We start from the raw sequence: 24080 nt of genomic DNA on the forward strand, positions 1-24080 counted from the left end.
AAGCAAATGTTGTTGCTCATGAATTAGCTAGCGTAGCTAGATCAAACTTTTGAAGTGAGTGGATTGAAATTGCTCCTAATGAGATTCTTATCTTTTACCTAAAGATGTAAGTGCTATCAGCAATCAATACAGAGGGAGTTGTACTTCAGAATAAAAGAAAAAAAGAATAATATTTCATAGATGGTCATTTTGAGACTAGTAGGAAAACAATGTACGAGAAAAGTACCAATTTATTTGTTATGCTCCTGGGCGTGCATAACATCATCCAGTGAAAAGATAGGCATCCTCTGCGTATTCGCAAAAAAAGTACCAATTTTCAAAGAAAAGAAAATGTGCATTTAAGAAAAATATTTAGCAAGATCAATAGTTAAGTGAAGTAAATAAAATGTATTCTTACAATCAAATTGTGCCACAGCATTACACATACGCATGTATGCATAAGCAATAAAAGATTCACACAATATTGGAGGTAACCTCCTTATTAAATAAATTGTCTAAAAGAAAATTTATTCAAGGTCCCGAAATCTACTAAAGGAGTAAAATCGAAGCACTCAAACTTGAATCTTCCATCATCTATGAAGTGTTCACGCACGTCCTCTCTTTGCAATGTCTCGAATTTTGTTTTTCACACATTCCATCGTGTTCGTAGGTGACAAAATCAACTCAACGATGAAACGTCCTCTCCTTGCGTTCACCGAGGCCTGTAAATGTTGACATGAAGGTGAAATCAATTCCAGTAGTTATACAAACATACTACCTAGAGTACAAACATAGATAACTACAAACCTGCGAAAATTGGCCCGTCATTTGGTCCCCGTCCCAATGCTCCATGCATTCAATCACAAAAAGGCCACAAGAGTTCCAAATATACATGCAAACATTAGTCACACTCCATATGCACATGTGTGTTGTTATTACATAATGATGTATCATTAACTCACCCGTCTTCTTGTTGTGGCATGTCGTATTCTTTGATAGGCCACTTTGTCACGTCTGGATATTTCCCGGCTGTAATATGGTTTGCCTCTAGCATATCCTCCTGTCCTATAGCGAGCCGCTGTAAAAAAGGGAAATGTTAATTGAGAACCATAAAACAATTTGCATGAACAATATTAGCAATGTTGGTGAGAGTACCAGTGCTTCAACAGTCTCGATTGACATGTCAAGAGGATAGAGTGAATCCATAACTTGGAATTCTTTCTTCGGCATGTGCATTACCACGGTCATCCAGTGTGTATTGCCGATATTCAATGGGACATACGTCTACAGTGTAAGAAAACCTTGTGTATTAACATGAAATGCCTCTTTAAATGTCATGCATTGATCAAGTTATAACTTAACGTACCTTATCACGCCCAGTATACTCTTCCAGAACTCTAGCAACTGCTCCAGCTTTTGCAATTGCACTATCCATGTTGTACCTTGACGGCACCAGATTGTCACGTGCCAAAGCACGATCTACAAGGTATTTGGACCTCCATGCTGGACAGAGGTGGCGATCATGACGAACGCGCAGCGCCAAGTGTTCTAGATAAGCATCAATAACCTGCATACAACATAACGACATTACATATTCAAAGTTGACACATGTTATTGAATGAAATAACAGGACATGCAAAAAGTACTTACTGTCGGTGTCAAAACCGGTGGATCTCGGGTAGGGGGTCCCGAACTGTGCGTCTAAGGCGGATGGTAACAGGAGGCGGGGAAAAATGTTTACCCAGGTTCGGGCCCTCTCGATGGAGGTAATACCCTACTTCCTGCTTGATTGATCTTGATGATATGAGTATTACAAGAGTTGATCTACCACGAGATCGTAGAGGCTAAACCCTAGAAGCTAGCCTACGATTATGATTGTTGTTGTCCTATGGACTAAACCCTCCGGTTTATATAGACACCGGAAGGGGCTAGGGTTACACAGAGTCGGTTACAAGGGAGGAGATCTACATATCTGAATTGCCAAGCTTGCCTTCCATGCAAAGGAGAGTCCCACCCGGACACGGGATGAAGTCTTCAATCTTGTATCTTCATAGTCCAACAGTCCGGCCAAAGTATATAGTCTGGCTGTCCGAGGACCCCCTAATCCAGGACTCCCTCAATAGCCCCTGAACCAAGCTTCAATGACGATGAGTCCGGCGCGCAGATTGTCTTCGGCATTGCAAGGCGGGTTCTTCTCCAAATTCTGAGTACCTGTCGAGTAGTGTCCGGCTTCCCATGAATGTTGCACTCCTTGGCTTCTGCGCCTAATAATGGCTATCCTCCACGTGTCGAGCGAATGCGAGAAGTCGGGGCATTTTTGCACTTGCCACCCTAACCATGTGAGTAAATCGTCTATTTAAAGAGCCGGGGATCCTCAGATCTAGATCACACCATCCTCCCATAGCGAGTATCCATCGGAGCACGCCCGGAAAAGTCAATCCCATCATGGCCGGCCATCGCAGCTCCTCCTCTCGCTCCCGTAGCCCCAAGCCAGGCAATTGGAAGAAGTGTTCCGTCCCCCACAGCCAATTAGTAGAGTTACAGACCCAGGGGTTTCTCCCTCCAGCGTATATGGACCCCGTCCGAGCCGGACTAGCCACTTACAACAGCGGGGAGCAAGCAGAGAGCTTTCCCAACCCATCCATGGGGGAGCGGGTATGCCTTATTGATACGTCTCTGTCGTATCTACTTTTCCAAACACTTTTGCCCTTGTTTTGGACTCTAACTTGCATGATTTGAATGGAACTAACCCGGACTGACGCTGTTTTCAGCAGACTTTCCATGGTGTTATTTATGTGCAGAAACAAAAGTTCTCGGAATGACCTGAAACTCCACGGAACGTCTATTTGGAAATAATAAAAAATCCTTGCAAAAGATGAAGACCAGGGGGGCCACACACTGTACACGAGGGTGGGGGACACGCCCTCCCCCCTAGGGCGCACCCCCTACCTCGTGGGCCCCCTGGAGCTCCTCCGACCCCAACTCCAACTCTATATATTTGCTTTCGGGGAAAAAAAATCAGAGAGAAGAATTCATCGCATTTTACGATACGGAGCTGCCGCCAAGCCCTAAAACCTCTCGGGAGGGCTGATCTGGAGTCCGTTCGGGGCTCCGGAGAGGGGGATTCGTCGCCATCATCATCATCAACCATCCTCCATCACCAATTTCATGATGCTCACCGCCGTGCATGAGTAATTCCATCGTAGGCTTGCTGGACGGTGATGGGTTGGATGAGATCTATCATGTAATCGAGTTAGTTTTGTTAGGGTTTGATCCCTAGTATCCACTATGTTCTGAGATTGATGTTGCTATGACTTTGCTATGCTTAATGCTTGTCACTAGGGCCCGAGTGCCATGATTTCAGATCTAAACCTATTATGTTTTCATGAATATATGTGTGTTCTTGATCCTATCTTGCTAGTCTATAGTCACCTACTATGTGTTATGATCCGGCAACCCCGAAGTGACAATAATCGGGACCACTCCCGGTGATGACCATAGTTTGAGGAGTTCATGTATTCACTATGTGCTAATGCTTTGTTCCGGTTCTCTATTAAAAGGAGGCCTTAATATCCCTTAGTTTCCATTAGGACCCCGCTGCCACGGGAGGGTAGGACTAAAGATGTCATGCAAGTTCTTTTCCATAAGCATGTATGACTACATTCGGAATACATGCCTACATTACATTGATGAATTGGAGCTAGTTCTGTGTCACCCTATGTTATGATTGTTACATGATGAACCGCATCCGGCATAATTCTCCATCACCGATCCAATGCCTACGAGCTTTTCACATATTGTTCTTCGCTTATTTACTTTTCCGTTGCTACTGTTACAATCACTACAAAACACCAAAAATATTACTTTTGCTACCGTTACTTTTGTTACCGTTACCACTACTATCATCTTACTTTGCTACTAAATACCTTACTGCAGATACTAAGTTATCCAGGTGTGGTTGAATTGACAACTCAACTGCTAATACTGGAGAATATTCTTTGGCTCCCCTTGTGTCGAATCAATAAATTTGTGTTGAATACTCTACCCTTGAAAACTGTTGCGATCCGCTATACTTGTGGGTTATCAAGACTATTTTCTGGCGCCGTTGCCGGGGAGCATAGCTCTATTCTTTGAGTCACTTGGGATTTATATATGCTGGTCACTATGAAGAACTTGAAAGACGCTAAGACAACAATTTATCCCTCAACTACGAGGGGAGGTAAGGAATTGCCATCTATCTCTGCACTTGATTCACCTTCTGTTTTGAGTAAGTTTGCGACACCTAAACCTGCTTCTGCTATTCGTTCTGATATGTCACATGTTATTGATGATGCCACTTCTGCTATGCATGATACTTATGATGAAACTACTTCTATGCTTGATACTACTATGCCACTTAGTGAATTTCTTGATGAACAAATTTCTAGGGCTAGAGAGAAAGAAATTATTGAAACTGATTATATTGATGAAAGTGATGATGAAGACTTGCCTGTTATTCCTGAGGGTTATGTTTTTGATAAAGAGCTTCTTTAGCTATTTTAGCTTGCAAAGATAGATATGAGCTCAAGAGATTATTAGCTAAATGGAATCAGCAATCTCTTAATGATAGAATGAGACCTGACCCTGCTTTTGCTACTTCACCAATCTGTGTTACCGATAAGGATTATGAATTCTCTGTTGATCCTGATATAATTACTTTGGTTGAATCTGATCCTTTTTATGGCTATGAATCTGAAACTGTTGTGGCACATCTTACTAAATTAAATGATATAGCCACCCTGTTCACTAATGATGAGAGATCTCGCTACTTTTATATCCTTAAAATATTTTCGTTCTCATTAAAGGGTGATGCTAAGATATGGTTTAATTCCCTTGATCCTGGTTGTGTGCGTAGTCCCCAGGATATGATTTATTACTTCTCTGCTAAATATTTCCCTGCTCATAAGAAACAAGCTGCTTTGAGGGAAATATACAACTTTGTGCAAATTGAAGAAGAGAGTCTCCCAAAAGCTTGGGAGAGGCTTCTCAAGCTACTTAATGCTTTGCCTGATCATCCTCTTAAGAAAAATGAAATACTTGATATCTTTTATAATGGACTAACCGATGCTTCCAGAGATTACCTGGATAGTTGTGCTGGTTCTGTTTTCAGGGAAAGAACACCGGATGAAGCTGAAATTCTATTGAATAATATGTTGACAAATGAAAATAATTGGACACTTCCTGAGCCAGCTCCTGAGCCAATTCCTGAGCCTATTCCTAAACCAACTCCGAAGAAGAGAGGTGTTCTATTTCTCAGTCCTGAAGATATGCAAGAGGCAAAGAAATCTATGAAAGAAAAAGGTATTAAAGCTGAAGATGTTAAGAATTTACCTCCTATTGAAGAGATACATGGTCTTAATTTACCGCCTGTTGAAGAAACATATGATCTTAATCCATTACCTATTGAAGAAACTCATGGTCTTGATAACCCGACATAGGTAGTAAAGGTAAATTCTCTCTATAGATATGATAGAGCTGAAATCCCTCCTACTAAAATTGCTAGCCAATGCTTGGATGAGTTTGATAACTTTATGGTTAAGCAAGAAGATTTCAATGCTTATTTTGGTAGACAATTAAAACAAAATGCTTATATGATTGAACACTTGGGTGATTACATGGCTAATGTTAGATGTGAACTTAAACTCATTGCTAAACATGCTTCTATGGTTACCACTCAAGTTGAACAAGTGCTTAAGGCTCAAAATGATTTGCTCAATGAATTGAATAGTAAGAAAAATGATTATGTTGTTAGAGTGGCTACTAGAACTGGTAGAATGACTCAGGAACCTTTGTATCCTGAAGGCCACCCTAAGAGAATTGAGCAAGATTCTCAGAGAAATAATATTGATGCACCTAGTCCTTCTAAAAAGAAGAAAAAGAAAAATGATAGGACTTTGCATGCTTCTAGTGAACCTGTTGCTGAACCACCTGAGAATCCAAATGATATCTCTATTTCTGATGCTGAAACACAATCTGGTAATGAACATGAACCTAGTGAAAATGTTAATGAAGATGTTCATGATGATGCTCAACCTAGTAATGATAATGATGTAGAAATTGAACCTGCTGTAGATCTTGATAACCCACAAACAAAGAACCAACGTTATGATAAGAGAGACTTTGTTGCTAGGAAACATGGTAAAGAAAGAGAACCTTGGGTTCAGAAACCCATGTCTTTTCCTCCCAAACCATCCAAGAAAAAGGATGATGAGAATTTTGAGCGCTTTGCTGAAATGATTAGACCTATATTTTTGCATATGCGATTAACCGATATGCTCAAAATGAATCCTTATGCTAAGTATATGAAGGATATTGTTACAAATAAGAGAAAGATACCGGAAGCTGAGATTTCCACCATGCTTGCTAATTATACTTTTAAGGGTGGAATACCAAAGAAACTTGGAGATCCAGGAGTACCCACTATACCATGCTCCATTAAAAGAAACTATGTTAAAACTGCTTTATGTGATCTTGGAGCCGGTGTTAGTGTTATGCCTCTCTCTTTATATCGTAGACTTGATTTGAATAAGTTGACACCTATTGAAATATCTTTGCAAATGGCTGATAAATCAACTGCTATACCTGTCGGTATTTTAGAGGACGTGCCTGTTGTGGTTGCAAACGTTACTATTTTAATGGACTTTGTTATTCTTGATATTCCCGAGGACGATAGTATGTCTATTATTCTTGGAAGACCTTTTTTGAATACCGCAGGGGCTATTAATGATTGCAACAAAGGCAATGTCACTTTTCATGTTAATGGTAATGAGCATACGGTACACTTTCCGAGGAAACAACCTCAAGTTCATAGTATCAACTCTATTGGAAAAATTCCATCGATTATATTTGGAGGTTTTGAATTTCCTCTTCCTACTGTCAAGAAGAAATATGATATTCTTATTATTGGGGATGTGTATATCCCCGTTGAGGTAACATAGTGTTATTCGAAATTTCTCCTGTTCCATGTTATTCAGAATGAGTTTGTTAACAAGACCTGATCAACCTTGTTAGTGGATTCCTTTTGATGAGCATGAGATGGATGAAACTAGAAGGCACAACCTTCTGTACCCTCTCTCTATTTTCTGTTATTCAGTTGAAATAAAGTAAAAATAGTTTTTTTCTGTCTGTTTTCTGATTTATCTGTGCAATATAAAAATACCCCGAAAATAAAAGTTCTCCAAATGCCCTGAAAATGGAATATGTTTTTTTTTGAAATATTTGAGAATTTCTGGCACTGAGAACACAGCAGGAGGGGCAAGCACCTGGCCACGAGGGTGGAGGGCGCGCCCTACCCCCCCCAGGGCGCGCCCCCTGCCTCGTGGGCCCACGGTGGCCCTCCTCCACTTATTCCTACACCCATACACTCCTTCTTCCTCCCACAAACACCAATATCTAGCTCAAGCACGAGTTCTAGCTCATTTTGCTGTGATTTTCGATCTCCTTGCTCAAAGCACCTCTCACAAAACTGCTTGGGGAGATTGTTCCTTGGTATGTGACTCCTCCATTGGTCCAATTAGTTTTTGCTCTAGTGCTTTATTCATTGCAAATTTGTGCTGCCTAGGTGACCATGTTCTTGAGCTTGCATGTCAAATTTATATGGTTCCAAGTAGTTCTAATGCATGATATAGTCTCTAGGCACTTGTAGGAGTAGTTGCTATCAATTTTGTTGAGCTTGGTTCACTTTTGTTTGAAGTTACTAAAAATTTCAGAAATTTTTCAGAGGAAGAAATATGCTTAGGAAAATGTTCCAAGGTGGTTCTTCAAGGAAGCAACGACCCAGGCTTGCAATGCGTGATGCTGATGAGGAGCCACCAATGGACGCTCCAGTGCGGCCCTGTGAATGGCCTTCAGAAAATTTTATGGATCGAGCGGGAATCAAGGAAGAATTTAACGCATATTTGCGTAACGCTGATCTTGTAAGCTTCGAGGCATAGAAGTGAAGCCAATACCATTATCTCACTAGTACATTTGTGAGGAGGTTTGAATTTTCATCTTCACGTAATTCTCCAACTGTTCTGTTTGATCTTTATGAAAAATCTTATACCATGGACTTAGAGAATTTTACTTCTGCTTGCAAACTTCCACAATGGGGTAGTGTTAGTGAACCCCGTAAATCTGAATTTAGAAACTTTCTTGCTGGTATAACCGTGGGGGAATCTAGAGATATAGCACAAGCTACCATAGGGAGCATTCACTTTCCTGCTATACATTATTTTGCTCTCTTCATAGGTAGGTGCATAAATGGTAAAGATGAAGCATGTCATATGTGTGTCCCTGACCTTAGTGTTCTTAGGAGTGCTGTGTTGAGACAAATCTTATAATTTGGGAGCCATTGTTGCACGTAGGTTGCATAATAATAGATTTAATGGAGATTTCTTTGGTGGAATTTATGCAACCCGCTTAGCTGATTTTCTTGGTGTGGACGTTCGTGAGGATGACATTGAGTTGCCTCCTACTTATTTAGACTATAACTCTATGGTCTACCACCAGTTTGTCGAGAGGAATGAATCACCTCTCTGATATCGCTTAATCTTTGACAGACATCATGCTGTCTGTATTACTCTCCCTGCTCTTGCCTTCTTTGATTATCAGGCAAAAGGAAGACATTTTATTACCAGAGAGGAGGCAGATGAGTACGAGAGGAGGGCGGAGGCAGCTCGCCGCCATGCTGCAGCTCAGGAGGCGATAACCGCTGCATCTCAGTACGACCCCAGCTACAACTACGGATATCCACCAGGCCACCCCTAGCAATGAACCAACTTAGGCCAAAAGCCTAAGCTTGGGGGAGTACGTATTTCTCACCGACATTACATTTATGTTCACACACACTCATTGCTAGATGTCGGTGCTCATACTTTTTCACTGTAATATCCATGCTAGTTTATTTTCTTTTTCTTGCTTTCTTCTTGTGTGTTTGTTAAACCTTAAGAAAAACCAAAAAAATTAGTATTGCTTTTAGCTAGTTTACTTTTCTTGCTGTAGTAGTAATAATTAAAAAGAAAACCCAAAAAGATTTCCCGTTCTTCTTTTGCTTGTTGGGAGCTTTCCCGTGTAAATAGTTTTTATTTCTTTTCTTTTCTTTGGGGGTCGATAGGAGAAGACCATGTTTAAATTGTTGAAGTGGCTCTTATATGCATTATTGTTGATTTAACCAAGAGCCCATATTGCCTTGTCTTCTCCTGTTTATTGAATGCTCGCAGATTCCAGCTTAGTCCAATGCACGTGCACTCTTATTATTATTCACATCGTTCGGTCATGCAAGTGAAAGGCAATTATGATGATATATGATGGACTGACTGAGATGAGAGAAGCTGGTATGAACTCGACCTCTCTTGTTTTTGTAAATATGATTAGTTCATCGTTCCTGATTCAGCCTATTATGAATAAACATGTTTGCAATGACAATTAGAGATCATAGTTGCTCGTGTCATGCTTGATTAGCTATGAGTTATAATGGTTTACCTTGCGTGCCAACATGCTATTAAAATGGTTGTGATGTGGTACGATGGGGTGGTATCCTCCTTTGAATGATTTAAGTGACTTGACTTGGCACATGTTCACAGATGTAGTTGAAACAAAATCAACATAGCCTTCACGATATTTATGTTCATAGTGGATTATATCCTACTCATGCTTGCATCCAATGTTTATTAATTTTAATGCATGTTCATGACTGTTGTTGCTCTCTAGTTGGTCGCTTCCCAGTCTTTTGCTACCTTCACTTGTACTAAGCGGGAATACTGCTTGTGCATCCAATCCCTTGAACCCCAAAGTTATTCCATATGAGTCCACCATACCTTCCTATATGCGGTATCTACCTGCCGTTCCAAGTAAATTTGTATGTGCCAAACTCTAAACCTTCAAATAAACATTTTGTTTTGTATGCTTGAATAGCTCATGTATCAACTAGGGCTGCCCTTATCTTCCATGTTAGGCGGGTTATTCTCAAGAGGAGTGGACTCCGCTCCTCACTCATGAGAAAATGGCTGGTCACCGGGATGCCCAGTCCCATGCTTTATGCAAACTAAATCAAAATAATTGCAAACAAAACTCCCCCTAGGACTGTTGCTAGTTGGAGACACTTGTTGTTTCGAGCAAGTCATGGATTGATGCTTGTTGGTGGAGGGGGAGTATAAACTTTACCATTCTGTTTGGGAATCGCCTATAATGTGTGTAGCATGGAAGATATCACCATATCTTGGTTGTTATGTTGACAATGAAAGTATGCTGCTCAAAATATTATTTATCTCTATTTCAAAACCGAGCTCTGGCACCTCTACAAATCCCTGCTTCCCTCTGCGAAGGGCCTATCTATTTACTTTTATGTTGAGTCATCACCCTCTTATTAAAAAGCACTAGCTGGAGAGCGCAGCTGTCATTTGCATTCATTACTATTAATTTATATTGGGTATGACTATGACTGGATCTCTTTTACCATGAATTACAATGTCTAGTCAGTCCTTGATCTTTAAACGTGCTCTGCATTTATGTTTTGCGGTCTCAGAAAGGGCTAGCGAGATACCATCTTGTTATATTACATCATGATTGTTTTGAGAAAGTGTTGTCATCCAAGATTTATTATTATTGCTCGGTAGTTGATTATGCCATTGATATGAGTAAACATGAGACCTAAAAGTTATTGCAAATGTGGTTAGTCATAATCTTTGCTGAAAACTTGAATGCTGGCTTTACATATTTACAACAACAAGAGCAAACAGAGTTTGTAAAAATTTTCTTTATCACTTCCAGTTTATCAACTGAATTGCTTGAGGACAAGCAAAGGTTTAAGCTTGGGGGAGTTGATACGTCTCCATCGTATCTACTTTTCCAAACACTTTTGCCCTTGTTTTGGACTCTAACTTGCATAATTTGAATGGAACTAACCCGGACTAACACTGTTTTCAGCAGACTTTCCATGGTGTTATTTATGTGCAGAAACAAAAGTTCTCGGAATGACCTGAAACTCCACGGAACGTCTATTTGGAAATAATAAAAAATCCTTGCAAAAGATGAAGACCAGGGGGCCCACACCCTGTCCACGAGGGTGGGGGCGCGCCCTCCCCCTAGGGCGCGCCCCCTACCTCGTGGGCCCCCTGGAGCTCCTCCGACCTCAACTCCAACTCTATATATTTGCTTTCGGGGAGAAAAAAATCAGAGAGAAGAATTCATCGCGTTTTACGATACGGAGCCACCGCCAAGCCCTAAAACCTCTCGGGAGGGCTGATCTGGAGTCCATTCGGGGCTCCGGAGAGGGGGATTCATCGCCATCGTCATCATCAACCATCCTCCATCACCAATTTCATGATGCTCACCGCTGTGCGTGAGTAATTCCATCGTAGGCTTGCTGGACGGTGATGGGTTGGATGAGATCTATCATGTAATCGAGTTAGTTTTGTTAGGGTTTGATCCCTAGTATCCACTATGTTCTGAGATTGATGTTGCTATGACTTTGCTATGCTTAATGCTTGTCACTAGGGCCCGAGTGCCATGATTTCAGATCTAAACCTATTATGTTTTCATGAATATATGTGTGTTCTTGATCCTATCTTGCAAGTCTATAGTCACCTACTATGTGTTATGATCCGGCAACCCCGAAGTGACAATAATCAGAGCACTCCCGGTGATGACAATAGTTTGAGGAGTTCATGTATTCACTATGTGCTAATGCTTTGTTCCGGTTCTCTATTAAAAGGAGGCCTTAATATCCCTTAGTTTCCATTAGGACCCCGCTGCCACGGGAGGGTAGGACTAAAGATGTCATGCAAGTTCTTTTCCATAAGCACGTATGACTATATTTGGAATACATGCCTACATTACATTGATGAATTGGAGCTAGTTCTGTGTCACCCTATGTTATGATTGTTACATGATGAACCGCATCCGGCATAATTCTCCATCACCGATCCAATGCCTACGAGCTTTTCACATATTGTTCTTCGCTTATTTACTTTTCCGTTGCTACTGTTACAATCACTATAAAACACCAAAAATATTACTTTTGCTACCGTTACTTTTGTTACCGTTACCACTACTATCATATTACTTTGCTACTAAATACCTTGCTACAGATACTAAGTTATCCAGGTGTGGTTGAATTGACAACTTAACTGCTAATACTTGAGAATATTCTTTAGCTCCCCTTGTGTCGAATCAATAAATTTGGGTTGAATACTCTACCCTCAAAAACTGTTGCGATCCCCTATACTTGTGGGTTATCACTTATCCCTTACTTATTAAGGGGACTTGGATTTCCAATCCATCCATTCCTCCGCGTGCTCCTGGAGTTCTACGGCCTCTAGCTGCATAACTTTACTCCCGCCTCCATATTACACATCGCTGGCTACGTCGCCCTTTGCAAGCTATTTTTGGGCTATGAAGCTCATTTCGAGCTATGGAAGAGGCTATTCTGCCTCGTACACCGTACGCAGGAGGGGTCAATATATCAAGTGGGCGGAGCCGAGATATGGCGCATCGCCCGGACCGGATACCTGTCCGGTACTCCGAAGAAGACATCCGAAGACTGGCCTTCGGAGTGGTTTTATATGGAGGACGTCTCCCTTCCGGACCCTATTCGGATGGGGCTTCCTGAGTTCAATAACGCCCCTTTGAAGAAACACCGCAGTTGGCGCCCTCGGAGCCCCCAGGAGGAAGATAACAGAGAGGTCCTTTACCTGATGGGCCGGATAAAAGCGTTGGCTAAATCAGGATTGACCATAATCGAGGTTATGTCACTATGTATAATGCGGGGAGTGCAGCCACTTCAATATCGGGGACAACCCATGTGGCACTTCAATGGAGAAGACGATGCCACCCGCTGCGGTCGTAAAGGTCCAGACTCCGTCGCTGCTCTAGCAAAAATACTGTCCGATTTATATAAAGGAGAGGAAGAGGAGTTCATCCGCATTAAGCCACGGGATGGATTCTCCATGTACAACCCCCCAAATTGGGTGAGCTGCTACTTTTTACCCCAGACCTTCCCGCATTCTTCGTCATAAGTATTTACCTTGCTATTTCATAGCAGGAACTGCGAAAAGCTGTGAGGGAGGTCCACAGCCCGTCTCCACAACCATAGGACCCTGACCGGGCCCTCGACCCCGGACTCAAAGAAGATCAGGACACATTTGTGGAGCTCATCGACGGGACGTTCTATCAGTTAAGCTGCGATGGTGCCTTGGTGGCCATCATAGCCGATTATCCTGGACTGCTCCCCGCATCGCACGTAAGTAAAACCGGAGTCCCAACTTCCGAGAAGGATCCCTTTTTTTGCACTTCACCTACCGCACACATATGGTGTCTTACAGGGAAGGCCCTCGGGACGCCATGCCGAACCCGCAGTGACTCACCAACAAGGGGCACCGAAACCGGGTAGGCTTAAAAGGAAGGCGGTCAGGACTGAGACGCCGTCGCAGAGGTATGAAAAAGGACCCTGCTCCGTGGTTGTCGTCTTTAAAATATAATAACGTCCATGGTTCCTGGCAGGAAAAACGCTCGCCGGACCGTATCCGGAGAGCCTGTCGGCCACGCGTCCACCAGCCGGGCTCCAGAGCCGGACTCAGAGGCAGATGATAACGTGGGGACAACACCGGATGTTCCTCCTACAGAGGATGCAGATAGGCTGTCCGCTACGAATTCCGAAGTGGGGAGTGCCATGAATCACAGGCGTCGCTGGGCCGTACTCCGCAACCCTGGTTTCTTTGAAGAGGCGTTCGATGCCTTCAACTCAGGAGACACATACACCCGAGCTGCTCAAAATGGTCTTGCCAGAGCCACGGACCAGTATGTAAAGGATATACGGGTAAGAAAATCTGATAATTATGTATATCAGTAGCCCATGAGACTTGAAACAGTTGACACAACTGATTTAAGGATCATTATTTGCGTAGGTTCTTACGGAGAAGAATACCCAGTTGTCTCAAGAGCTGGAGGAGTGCAAAGCCCAGCTACGGGCCGCAGTTGCCGCAATGAAGGAGTCCGAGAAGGCCCCATCTGGTAACACTTGTTTCTATCGAAAAGAAAGACATGTACCAGTTAGTATTCGGCATGCATGCAAATCTAACAATAGATTCTGCAGATGATCCCGGAGTGAATCCGGAGGTCGTGCGAGGGGATGAGCAACATGCTCAACGACAGCTAAAGGCTGGCGAGCACGTGCTTATGCAGGTTAGGCGGGAGAAAAATGATCTCCAAGATGCCAATACCCGGCTGGGCGTTGAACTAAAAGATGTTCGGGCCCAGCTTGCTGACTCCGTAAAGGAGAATAAGAGGCTTCGACGCGGCATTTTTAGTAAGTGCTTGAATGAACTTTTATAGAGTTCGGCGAAGAAACCATCTAACAGAGTTATATCTGTAGGTATGCTGACGGGTCGTCCCGCAGAGGAGATGCCCGGGTCTGCGGGTGATCTTCTGCCAGAGCTCTCACAACTGCACGAACAAGTTCGGCAGGTGATGCAGGGCACAGCACAAGCCTTGTGGCCCTCTGCCTCCCTGCCAGGAGGCATGGGGGAGCTTGTAGAGATGCTCAAGGGAGCACGGCGGCGCTTCCGATTATGGAAGATATCTGCCTGCCGACAAGGTGCAAGGGAAGCCTGGGCCATGGTGAAGACTCGATATACCAAGGCTGACCCGAACCACATGGCCGAGGTCGGACCTGTGGGGTCTGATGGGAAAGAGATACCCGTCAGCTTGGTGTATGACCAGGTGAAATTAGCCGCAAAGTATTCCCAACAGGATTGTAGGCTAGACAGCCTGTTGGATGGTATAGAAGAAGAATTTAGTCAGTCTAAGTGACTGTGTACTTCAATTGACATATATTGTCCCTAGCCGGGTTGTAAATCATTTGTCATGGCGGACCTTTTCGCTTCGACCTCCGGACCCGACAGTCCGGAGTGTATCCGAATACCCGCTCAGTTATGTAAAAACCGGGGTACGCGTGGAAACCAGGCGTAGGGGTCATAAGTGCTTGAACAGACAAGTACCCAACTAGCTATGTTATATTACATGGATAGTACGAAACATCTTCCAGGGAGAATAGTTTCATTAAGGGTTCCTTTCCCTCGGTACGCATGCATTAGTGTGCATGTCCGAACTGCGAAAAGAGATGCAGGATATAAACATCTGGGGCATTTATTGAAATAAGTAAAAGTCATCTTTTGTTCACTGACCGAATATTCCCTTAAGAATGCTAGCTTTCGGCTTCACCCAGTCTGAGGTACACATCCGGCTGACCCGGCAGTAACAATCGCAGAGGTGCTCCCCTTATGCCCTAGCCGAATTAACGGGAACGTAGGGCATAAACACAAGAGCCAGGCAACCCAACTTGGCTAAAACTTAAGTCATATCGATGCATATAATGGCGAAGAAAAGGTACATGTGGAAAAGTAACACATGTGCGGGGGGCATAGAGCCCGGAGCATAGTTATATTAAGCTTCTGTATAAGAAGCCCCCAGGTATAATGAGCACGCCTAGCGCGTCAAGATTGTGTAGTCAAGACACATTTTAACCTTTTAAGGCCATGAAGAAAAAGGGAGAAAAGAAAGAAAGAAAAGACAGATAATGGATATATAATAAAAAAATTGATGGAGGTACGGAGACGAACACAGAGTCCGGCACTAGGCGTAGAACCTTCGGAGTCTGGCTGCCTTCCATGGGTTTGGCTCGAGTCGATTGTCCGATGCATCCCGCAGACGGTATGCTCCACCGGTCAGAACTTTGTCAATAACAAAGGGACCTTCCCATTTGGGCTTGAGCTTGTCCTTTTTCTTCTCCGGTAGGCGTAGAACGAGTTCGCCAACGTCATAAGTTTTGGCCCGTACTTCTCTGCTTTGATACCGTCGAGCCTGTTGCTGATAGAATGCGGAGCAGGCTTTTGCCACGTCACGCTCCTCCTCCGGGGCGTCCAAACTGTCCTGCCGATCAAGCTCGGCTTCTTTCTCTTCGTACATGCGCACTCGAGGTGAGTCATGAATGATGTCACAGGGCAATACCGCCTCTGCATCGTACACCATAAAAACGGTGTGTATCCGGTAGTGCAATTCGGCGTGGTCCGCAGCCCCCATAGTACGGAGTCGAGCTCCTCGACCTAGTGCGTATCTGATTCCTTCAAGGACCGTACTAATCTGGGTTTAATGCCGCTCATGATAAGACCATTTGCTCGCTCGACTTGACCGTTAGTTTGAGGGTGATAGACAGAGGCATAATCGAGCTTAATGCCCATGTTGTTGCACCAAGTTTTTACCTCGTCGGCTGTAAAGTTCGAGCCGTTATCGGTGATGATGCTGTGGGGGACGCCGTAACGGTGTACAACCCCGGATATGAAGTCTATCACTGGTCCGGACTCGGCCGTTTTAACTGGTTTGGCTTCTATCCATTTGGTGAATTTATCCACCATGACCAATAGGTATTTTTTCTTATGGCTTCCCCCTTTAAGGGGTCCGACCATATCGAGCCCCCAGACCACAAAGGGCCAAGTAATGGGGATTGTTTGGAGAGCGGTAGGTGGCATATGGCTTTGGTTTGCAAAAAGCTAGCAACCGACGCAACATTGAACGAGGTCTTGTGCGTCTGCTCGGGCCGTCGGCCAGTAAAAACCTGTACGGAAGGCCTTGCTTACAAGGGCCCAAGCTGCGGCGTGGTGGCCGCCAAGTCCAGCATGAATTTCTGCCAAAAGTTGCCGTCCTTCCTCTTCGGAGATGCACCTTTGAAGTACTCCGGTAGCGCTTTTCTTATAAAGCTCTCCCTCGTGGACCTTGTAGGCTTTAGACCGCCGCACAATGCAACGTGCCTCGTTTGGGTCATCAGGGAGTTCTTGCCTAGTTAGGTAAGCCAAGAAGGGTTCTGTCCACGGGGCGACGACAGCCATAATCATGTGGGCCGAAGGTGTTGTTTCGGTGGCAGGGCCTCTGATTACGTCAGAGTGTTCGGGATCTGGCGTTGTGGCCGGATCCGGACTGTTGTTGCCGGTATCCCCTTCCCACACCACGGATGGCTTAAACAGCCTTTCCAAGAAGATATTAGGTGGGACAGGGTCGCGCTTAGCGCCGATGCGGGCGAGGATATCCGCCGCTTGATTGTTTTCTCGGACCACATGATGGAATTCAAGCCCCTCAAACCGAGCTGACATTTTTAGGACGGCGTTGCGGTAAGCCGCCATTTTTGGGTCCTTGGCATCAAGGTCTCCATTTATTTGAGATATTGCGAGGTTCGAATCCCCACGCACCTCTAGGCGTTGAATGCCCATGGAGACTGCCATCCGGAGACCATGCAACAGGGCCTCATATTCTGCTGCATTGTTGGAGTCTGTGTATAATATTTGGAGTACGTATTGGACTGTATCTCCGGTGGGGGATGTCAGGACGACGCCTGCCCCCAGACCAGCCAGCATCTTAGAGCCGTCAAAGTGCATGATCCAATTAGAGTATGCGCCGTACTCTTTAGGGAGTTCGGCTTCCGTCCATTCGGCGACGAAATCAGCCAGTACTTGTGACTTAATGGCTCGCCATGGTTTGTATGTTATGTCGAACGGGAGGAGCTCGATAGCCCATTTAGCAATCTGGCCCGTGGCATCGCGGTTATTTATTATGTCATTGAGTGGTACTTCGGAGGCCACCGTAATTGAACACTCTTGAAAGTAGTGTCGTAGTTTTCGGGATGCCATGAAGACCGCGTATGCTATCTTTTGATAATGTGGGTACCATGATTTGCATGGAATGAGGACAGTGGATACGTAGTATACCGACTTTTGAAGCGGGGACTTATGTCCGTCCGTCTCTCGTTGGACGACGAGCACTGCGCTTACAACTTGGTGTGTTGCCGCTATATATAACAGCATTGGTTCGCCGACATTTGGCGCGGCCAAGATTGGGTTGGTGGCCAAGACGGCTTTTATTTCTTCCAATCCGGCCATGGCCGCATCCGTCCACTCGAAGTGTTCAATGCGTCGAAGAAGGCGATAAAGAGGTAGTGCCTTTTCTCCCAATCGGGAGATAAAGCGGCTTAAGGCAGCCACGCATCCAGTTAATTTCTAGATTTGCTTGAGGTCTGTTGGGATAGCCAATTGTAACAGAGCTCGAATTTTAGCCGGATTTGCTTCAATTCCTCTATTGGAAACGATGAAGCCCAAGAGCTTTCCGGCGGGCACGCCGAAAACGCATTTTTCCGGATTGAGCTTGATGTCATATGTTCGGAGATTGTCGAACGTAAGCCTCAGTCATCTATTAAAGATTCGATGTGTCTAGTTTTGATGACCACATCGTCTACGCATGCCTCCACTGTTTTGCCGATTTGTGTTTCCAGGCATGTCTGAATCATGCGTTGATAGGTTGCACCGGCGTTTTTGAGCCCAAAGGGCATGGTGTTAAAACAGAAGGGGTCGTATGGAGTGATAAACTCCAGTAGGAAGATCGAGGAACCGGTGCTGGCGCTCCTGGTTCATGGGATCCTAACCGCGATGGGGAGATTAGATATTATTATTTCGTAAGTCCATCCAATGGAGATAGGTTGAGGAGAAAGAAAGGAGAAAACTAAAGAGAAAGATGGACAGTAGATTGACAGTATCCGAATCAAATAAGAAAAAAACGTAGCTATTTCATCAAATCCCGATTGTGTGGGTGTGAAGTGGAAAAATCCCGTTCTGGCTGGCAGCGGGCATAGGACTGAAAATCCTCTTTCGCCGGGCCTTTTGGACTCGAAATCCAAACGGAGAGAGTGGTTCGAATCCACCTCAGAACGAACAATGAAAAAGATGCGGCTTGATCGGACTCCGCCATCTTAATTTGATGGTATCCGGAGTATGCGTCGAGGAAACACAATGAGTCGTGTCCTGCGGTAGCGTTGATAATTTGATCGATGCGGGGGAGGGGGAAGGGATCCTTGGGGCAAGCCTTGTTAAGGTCCTTGAAATCGACACATAGGCGCCAGGATTTGTCCTTCTTTGGTACCATCACCAGGTTTGCTAGCCAGTCCAGATGTTTTATTTCTCTAATGAATCCGGCCTCGAGTAACTTGGCTAGCTCTTCTCCCATGGCTTGTCGCTTAGGCTCAGAGAAACGCCGAAGAGTCTGCTTGACCGGCTTGAACCCCTTTAGAATGTTAAGGCTATGCTCGGCCAGCCTGTGTGGGATTCCTGGCATGTCTGAAGGATGCCAGGCGAAGATGTCCCAATTCTCGCGCAAGAACTCCTGCAGTGCGGCGTCTGTTGTGGGGTTCAACTGTGCCCCGATGGATGTTGTTTTTGTAGGGTCCGTTGGGTGGACCTGAAATTTGACTATTTCGTCCGCTGGTTTAAAAGAGGTGGACTTGGGTCTTTTGTCGAGTATCACGTCGTCCCTATCCACTATGGAGCGCAGCGCAGTTAGTTCTTCGGCCGCAAGGGCTTCGGATAACGCCTCGAGGGCTAGTGCGGCGGTTTTATTTTCGGCGCGGAGTGCTATGTCCGGATCACTAGCTAGAGTGATGACTCCATTGGGCCCGGGCATTTTGAGCTTCATGTACCCGTAATGGGGTATAGCTTGGAAGATCGTGAATGCCTCCCGCCCTAAAAGGGCGTGGTATCCGCTACTGAACGGGGCCACTTGGAATGTGATTTCTTCGGACCTATAATTCTCCGGCGTGCCGAATACCACATCTAGTGTGATATTTCCCGCACATCGTGCCTCCCGACTAGGGATGATTCCTCTGAAGGTCGTGCTGCTTTGCTCAATGCGGCTCTTGTCTATTTCCATTTTGCTAAGAGTTTCCTCGTAGATGAGGTTTAATCCGCTGCCACCGTCCATGAGCACTTTAGTAAGCTGGAAGCCGTCCACAATTGGACTAAGGACCAAAGCGGCTGGTGCTCGGGCTGTTCGGAATTGAGGTTCGTCACTGGCATTGAAGGTTATGGCCGTGTCGTTCCATGGATTTATTGCTGCAACGTGGCAGACTTCGGCAAGGCTGCGGAGTGCTCGCTTGCGCCTATTATTTGAGGCGAAGGTCTCGAAGACTGTCAATACTGTATTGTTATTTTCCACGGGATGGTGCTCTGTTGTATTGTTGATGAGGAGATCCTCACTGCTCTTGGCCACCTGCCGGAGTATCCAACATGCTCTAAGGCTGTTGTGGCATGGTATCCGCTGTACTGTGAATTTTGCATGGCCCATTGAGCCATCCCTCCAATACAGTTCCACGCCCTGTAGTGGGCTTTGGTTTCTTTGTAATTGGATCGGATGACTTACGAGAGTACACCCTTTTAGTTCGGACGGGGGGGTTTAGTGAGAGCCGGAGGATCCCAGAATTTTGTTTGGGTTTTCCAGGCGCTTTCCATCGCACAGTACTTCTGTACTATGGCCGCCAAGTCAGCGAAGTGTGCTATGTCATGGCGACTTATGGCGTTGAGGATTCCCTTGTCCGTGCAATTTTTGCAAAAGAATGAAATTGCGTCTTCCTCGCGACAGTCCTTGACCTTGCTCATTACAAGGAGGAATCTGGCCCAATAGTGATGTACTGTCTCTTGGGGCTCTTGTCTAATGTGGGAAAGATCACATATGTCTGGGTGGGTGGGTAGATTTAGGTCCAAACCCTGACCCGATCTGAGACCCAGGGGCGGAGGAGTTTTCGAGCTTAGCAGTTCGGGCTCCGGGACGTTGCCCAATAATTCGGGCCCGCTGTCTGATTCTAGGTTCGAAGCTTGGGCCATGTCCTCCCGTGGACGGGTATCCGGCTCGGAGAGCTTGGGAATCCGGACATAGTTTGTCCTCAAAACAGAGGAAGAATCGCTACATTGCTCCTCCACCACAGCTATCTGATGGGTGACCGGCGGAGAGTTAATCTCCCTTTGGTCGGGTTTAAGCCCGATCCGATCATAGTCCGTAGCGACTCCCAGGGCGGCGATGTGATCCAAGAGCTCATTCAAGGAAGAGAGCTCTATTGGATCCATCTTCTCGGCGAATCCCGGGCCGACGTGGAGGCTGTTTTTGATGACCCGAGAAGTCATCGTCGGCGCGACGGCCGAACGGGCGGTCATGACGAAGCCGCCTAGTCGGAGAGTTTGGCCTACAGCCAGGGCTCCCCCCGAGGTAATGTTGTCCTTGACAACAAGACGAGCCATCAAGCCTTATCATGACGGCACAGTGGAACTCTCAATTAAAGCACCAATGTCGGTGTCAAAACCGACGGATCTCGGGTAGGGGGTCCCGAACTGTGCGTCTAAGGCGGATGGTAACACGAGGCGGGGGACACAATGTTTACCCAGGTTCGGGCTCTCTCGATGGAGGTAATACCCTACTTCCTGCTTGATTGATCTTGATGATATGAGTATTACAAGAGTTGATCTACCACGAGATCGTAGAGGCTAAACCCTAGAAGCTAGCCTACGATTATGATTGTTGTTGTCCTACGGACTAAACCCTCCGGTTTATATAGACACCGGAAGGGGCTAGGGTTACACAGAGTCGATTACAAGGGAGGAGATCTACATATCCGAATTGCCAAGCTTGCCTTCCACGCAAAGGAGAGTCCCACCCGGACACGGGACGAAGTCTTTAATCTTGTATCTTCATAGTCCAACAGTCCGGCCAAAGTATATAGTTCGGCTGTCCAAGGACCTCCTAATCCAGGACTCCCTCACTTACATCATCCGACAGCCATCTATGTTGTAGTACCGGTTGAAGCCTTTCAGACCTCAGAGCATTACCACTAGCATTGTAGTAAACTCTTTTTTTCATGTTCTTCTTGCTCTTGCAAGTTAGTTCCACAAATGAAACAGCTGCATCAATTAGTTCTGGCGTTAACTCATCTGCCACAACCTCCGGCACTTTGTTCTCATTAAACAAAGCTGCATGAAAATATATGAACGTCAACAATGGTGATTACATGCAATAGTACTAAAGAACGGAGTAAGAAAGGTAGTAACGGTACCTCTACTCACGGTAGTAGTACCGGATGGTCGAGTACCACGGGTGGCACGCCTGCTCGGCTTGTCAAGTGCATATGGGCATTCAAATTTCTTGCGAAGGGTCTGCTTCTGCTTCCCGGGCGTAAAGTCCTCTTCCTTCCCGTTTGTTTCAGCCTTTGTTGGTTTTGCCTTAGCCATGAAGTTGGTGACAGAAGTTGCACTAATGTCTATGTCCGATGAACCTGCTTCAGAAGAATTACCAACAATCCAAGGGTTGTCCGGTGTTGCACCAATTTCATCGTTTGGCTTAGTAGGTGCAGCACCATTGTCAACATTCTTCTTAGCTGGTGTTTTCTGATAGGCACAAAAAAAAATTAGGTTTACTTCATGAACACTAAAAATATGAAACAAGGAAATACAACATTAAAATATCAAAACATACTTCCTCATCTACAGCTTTCTGGTACGCAACATCTTCCTCTGGCTGCGTTAGATCAATGATGGGATCTTCAGAAGCGTCAGACACATTGTCATCCTTCTCCATGAATTCCTTTTTTCATGCGGACCATTCTTAAACGAAGCCTCATCATCATCTATATCATTTTTACCGGATGCCTCTACACCCACGGGCTTGTACATCACACCTTCTTTGTTCAACTTCTCCAACAATCTCTGCGATACAAATATAAATTAATTAATGCATGCCTAGTTTTGTAACTACAACCATACTGTAAACATAAAGGTTACGGTGTGTCACCTCTACTACTAGATCAGGGATTTGCCTCATCTCTTTGTGTATGTATTCCATGCATCGCTTCAGTATAGCCTTCATCATCTCATCCGCGGATATCGCAGCCTTGGACTTCCTTGCGGTGACACTAGCGGGCTTGGGTTTTGCCTTTTGTGGAGCATCTTGTGGGACTTTGGCCTCCTGTACCCTATATTCCTGTGTAATATTATCTTCCACCTGCATGTCAAATACAAGTACATCTCATGAAGCAGAACAAACATGTTAACTTAACAAATATGTAAGATTGACAGAACGCATTGAAATACCTTGGCGTTACCACGGCCGCGACCGTTGTCATAATCAAAACGATCTCTCCTACTAGCTGCAGCTTCAGTCCAATTTCTCATAAGAGATTGAATGCACAAGTTTGGATTGAAAACACAATCACCTTCCAGAGGTTGCACCTTCTCCCAGTACAAGTATTGCATAAATAAAAAGATTTATAGTTAGTAGTATACATAGCATAAAGTTGGTACATAACATAAAGTTGGTATGTTAAAGGAAATGTACAATGTTATAATTAAGTCTGGTAGGTGTACCTGCAAGAGTGCTAAACTGCCCCTCGGCCATTGACGGAGGTGTGTTTGCCTTTCCTCACAACGCGAAGGCGGTCGAGGAGAACATCGAGGGTGAACGCATTCCAATTAATCTTGGAAATACGTTTCACATCGTCCACCAATGCATAGTACTGTTTTGGGACAATCTTGCTCGACATGGGAGCAAGGACTGTTCCTAGGAGGACAAGGACTACTTTCCGAAGGAAATCGTCGTCGGCGGATTTATTCTTAATGATGTCCGCAATGAGATCATCGATGACGATATTACCAGTAGACTTACTCAACAATTGAGGCGGCACCCGGTCTTTTATGTCCTCACCTTCTTCACTAAGAATGTCTGATGCCGACAGTCCTAGGTTGTCCAAGTTGAAGATGCACTCAACGTCCACGGCACCGAGAGACACCTCACCAACCACCTCTTCTACAATGAATCTTCCCGTGGTGGGCTCAAAAATCTCAACCGTGTACCTTATCAAAAGTGTATGCATCTTAATCGATGGCATCTGCATCATGCCCCGCAACGTTGTTTCGGCGAGTCTAGCGCGTTGAGCGCCAGATAGAGCGGTCATCAGTTTGCACCATTTTTTAACAGCGCGGACAATTTATCCATTCAGTTCGTCTATCCTGTTGAAAAAACAAAAGACTTGTTTACAAATGCTATAGTACAGCAAACAAAAGTAGAATACGTTGTGTTTATAAATGCAATACTAAAAACCTAAGTATGCTAAAATCACAGTATTCTTATGAGTTGGCAACAAATACTATGGTTTTAAATTACATAAGCTGAGTGGTCAATTGACTACACGGCTTTTGGCAAAAGCTACATACATGAAGTAGAAATTATGCCAA

General features: G+C 44.9%; 1 protein-coding gene across 1 annotated transcript; it reads right to left on the reverse strand.

Moving 5' to 3' along the window:
• Positions 1 to 937: 937 nt before the first annotated feature.
• On the reverse strand, positions 938 to 23743 carry LOC109742126 (uncharacterized). The gene is made up of 10 exons (XM_045227621.1): positions 23263 to 23743; positions 22941 to 22996; positions 22642 to 22851; positions 22493 to 22556; positions 22327 to 22391; positions 21944 to 22238; positions 21652 to 21824; positions 1346 to 1546; positions 1135 to 1263; positions 938 to 1057 (listed from the first exon to the last, which is right to left on the reverse strand). The coding sequence occupies exons 1-10, from the start codon at positions 23741 to 23743 to the stop codon at positions 938 to 940; spliced, it is 1794 nt and encodes a 597-aa protein (XP_045083556.1).
• Positions 23744 to 24080: the final 337 nt, after the last annotated feature.

The sequence above is a fragment of the Aegilops tauschii genome, chromosome 4 (genome assembly GCF_002575655.3).
Source record: "Aegilops tauschii subsp. strangulata cultivar AL8/78 chromosome 4, Aet v6.0, whole genome shotgun sequence".
NCBI lineage: Eukaryota > Viridiplantae > Streptophyta > Magnoliopsida > Poales > Poaceae > Aegilops > Aegilops tauschii.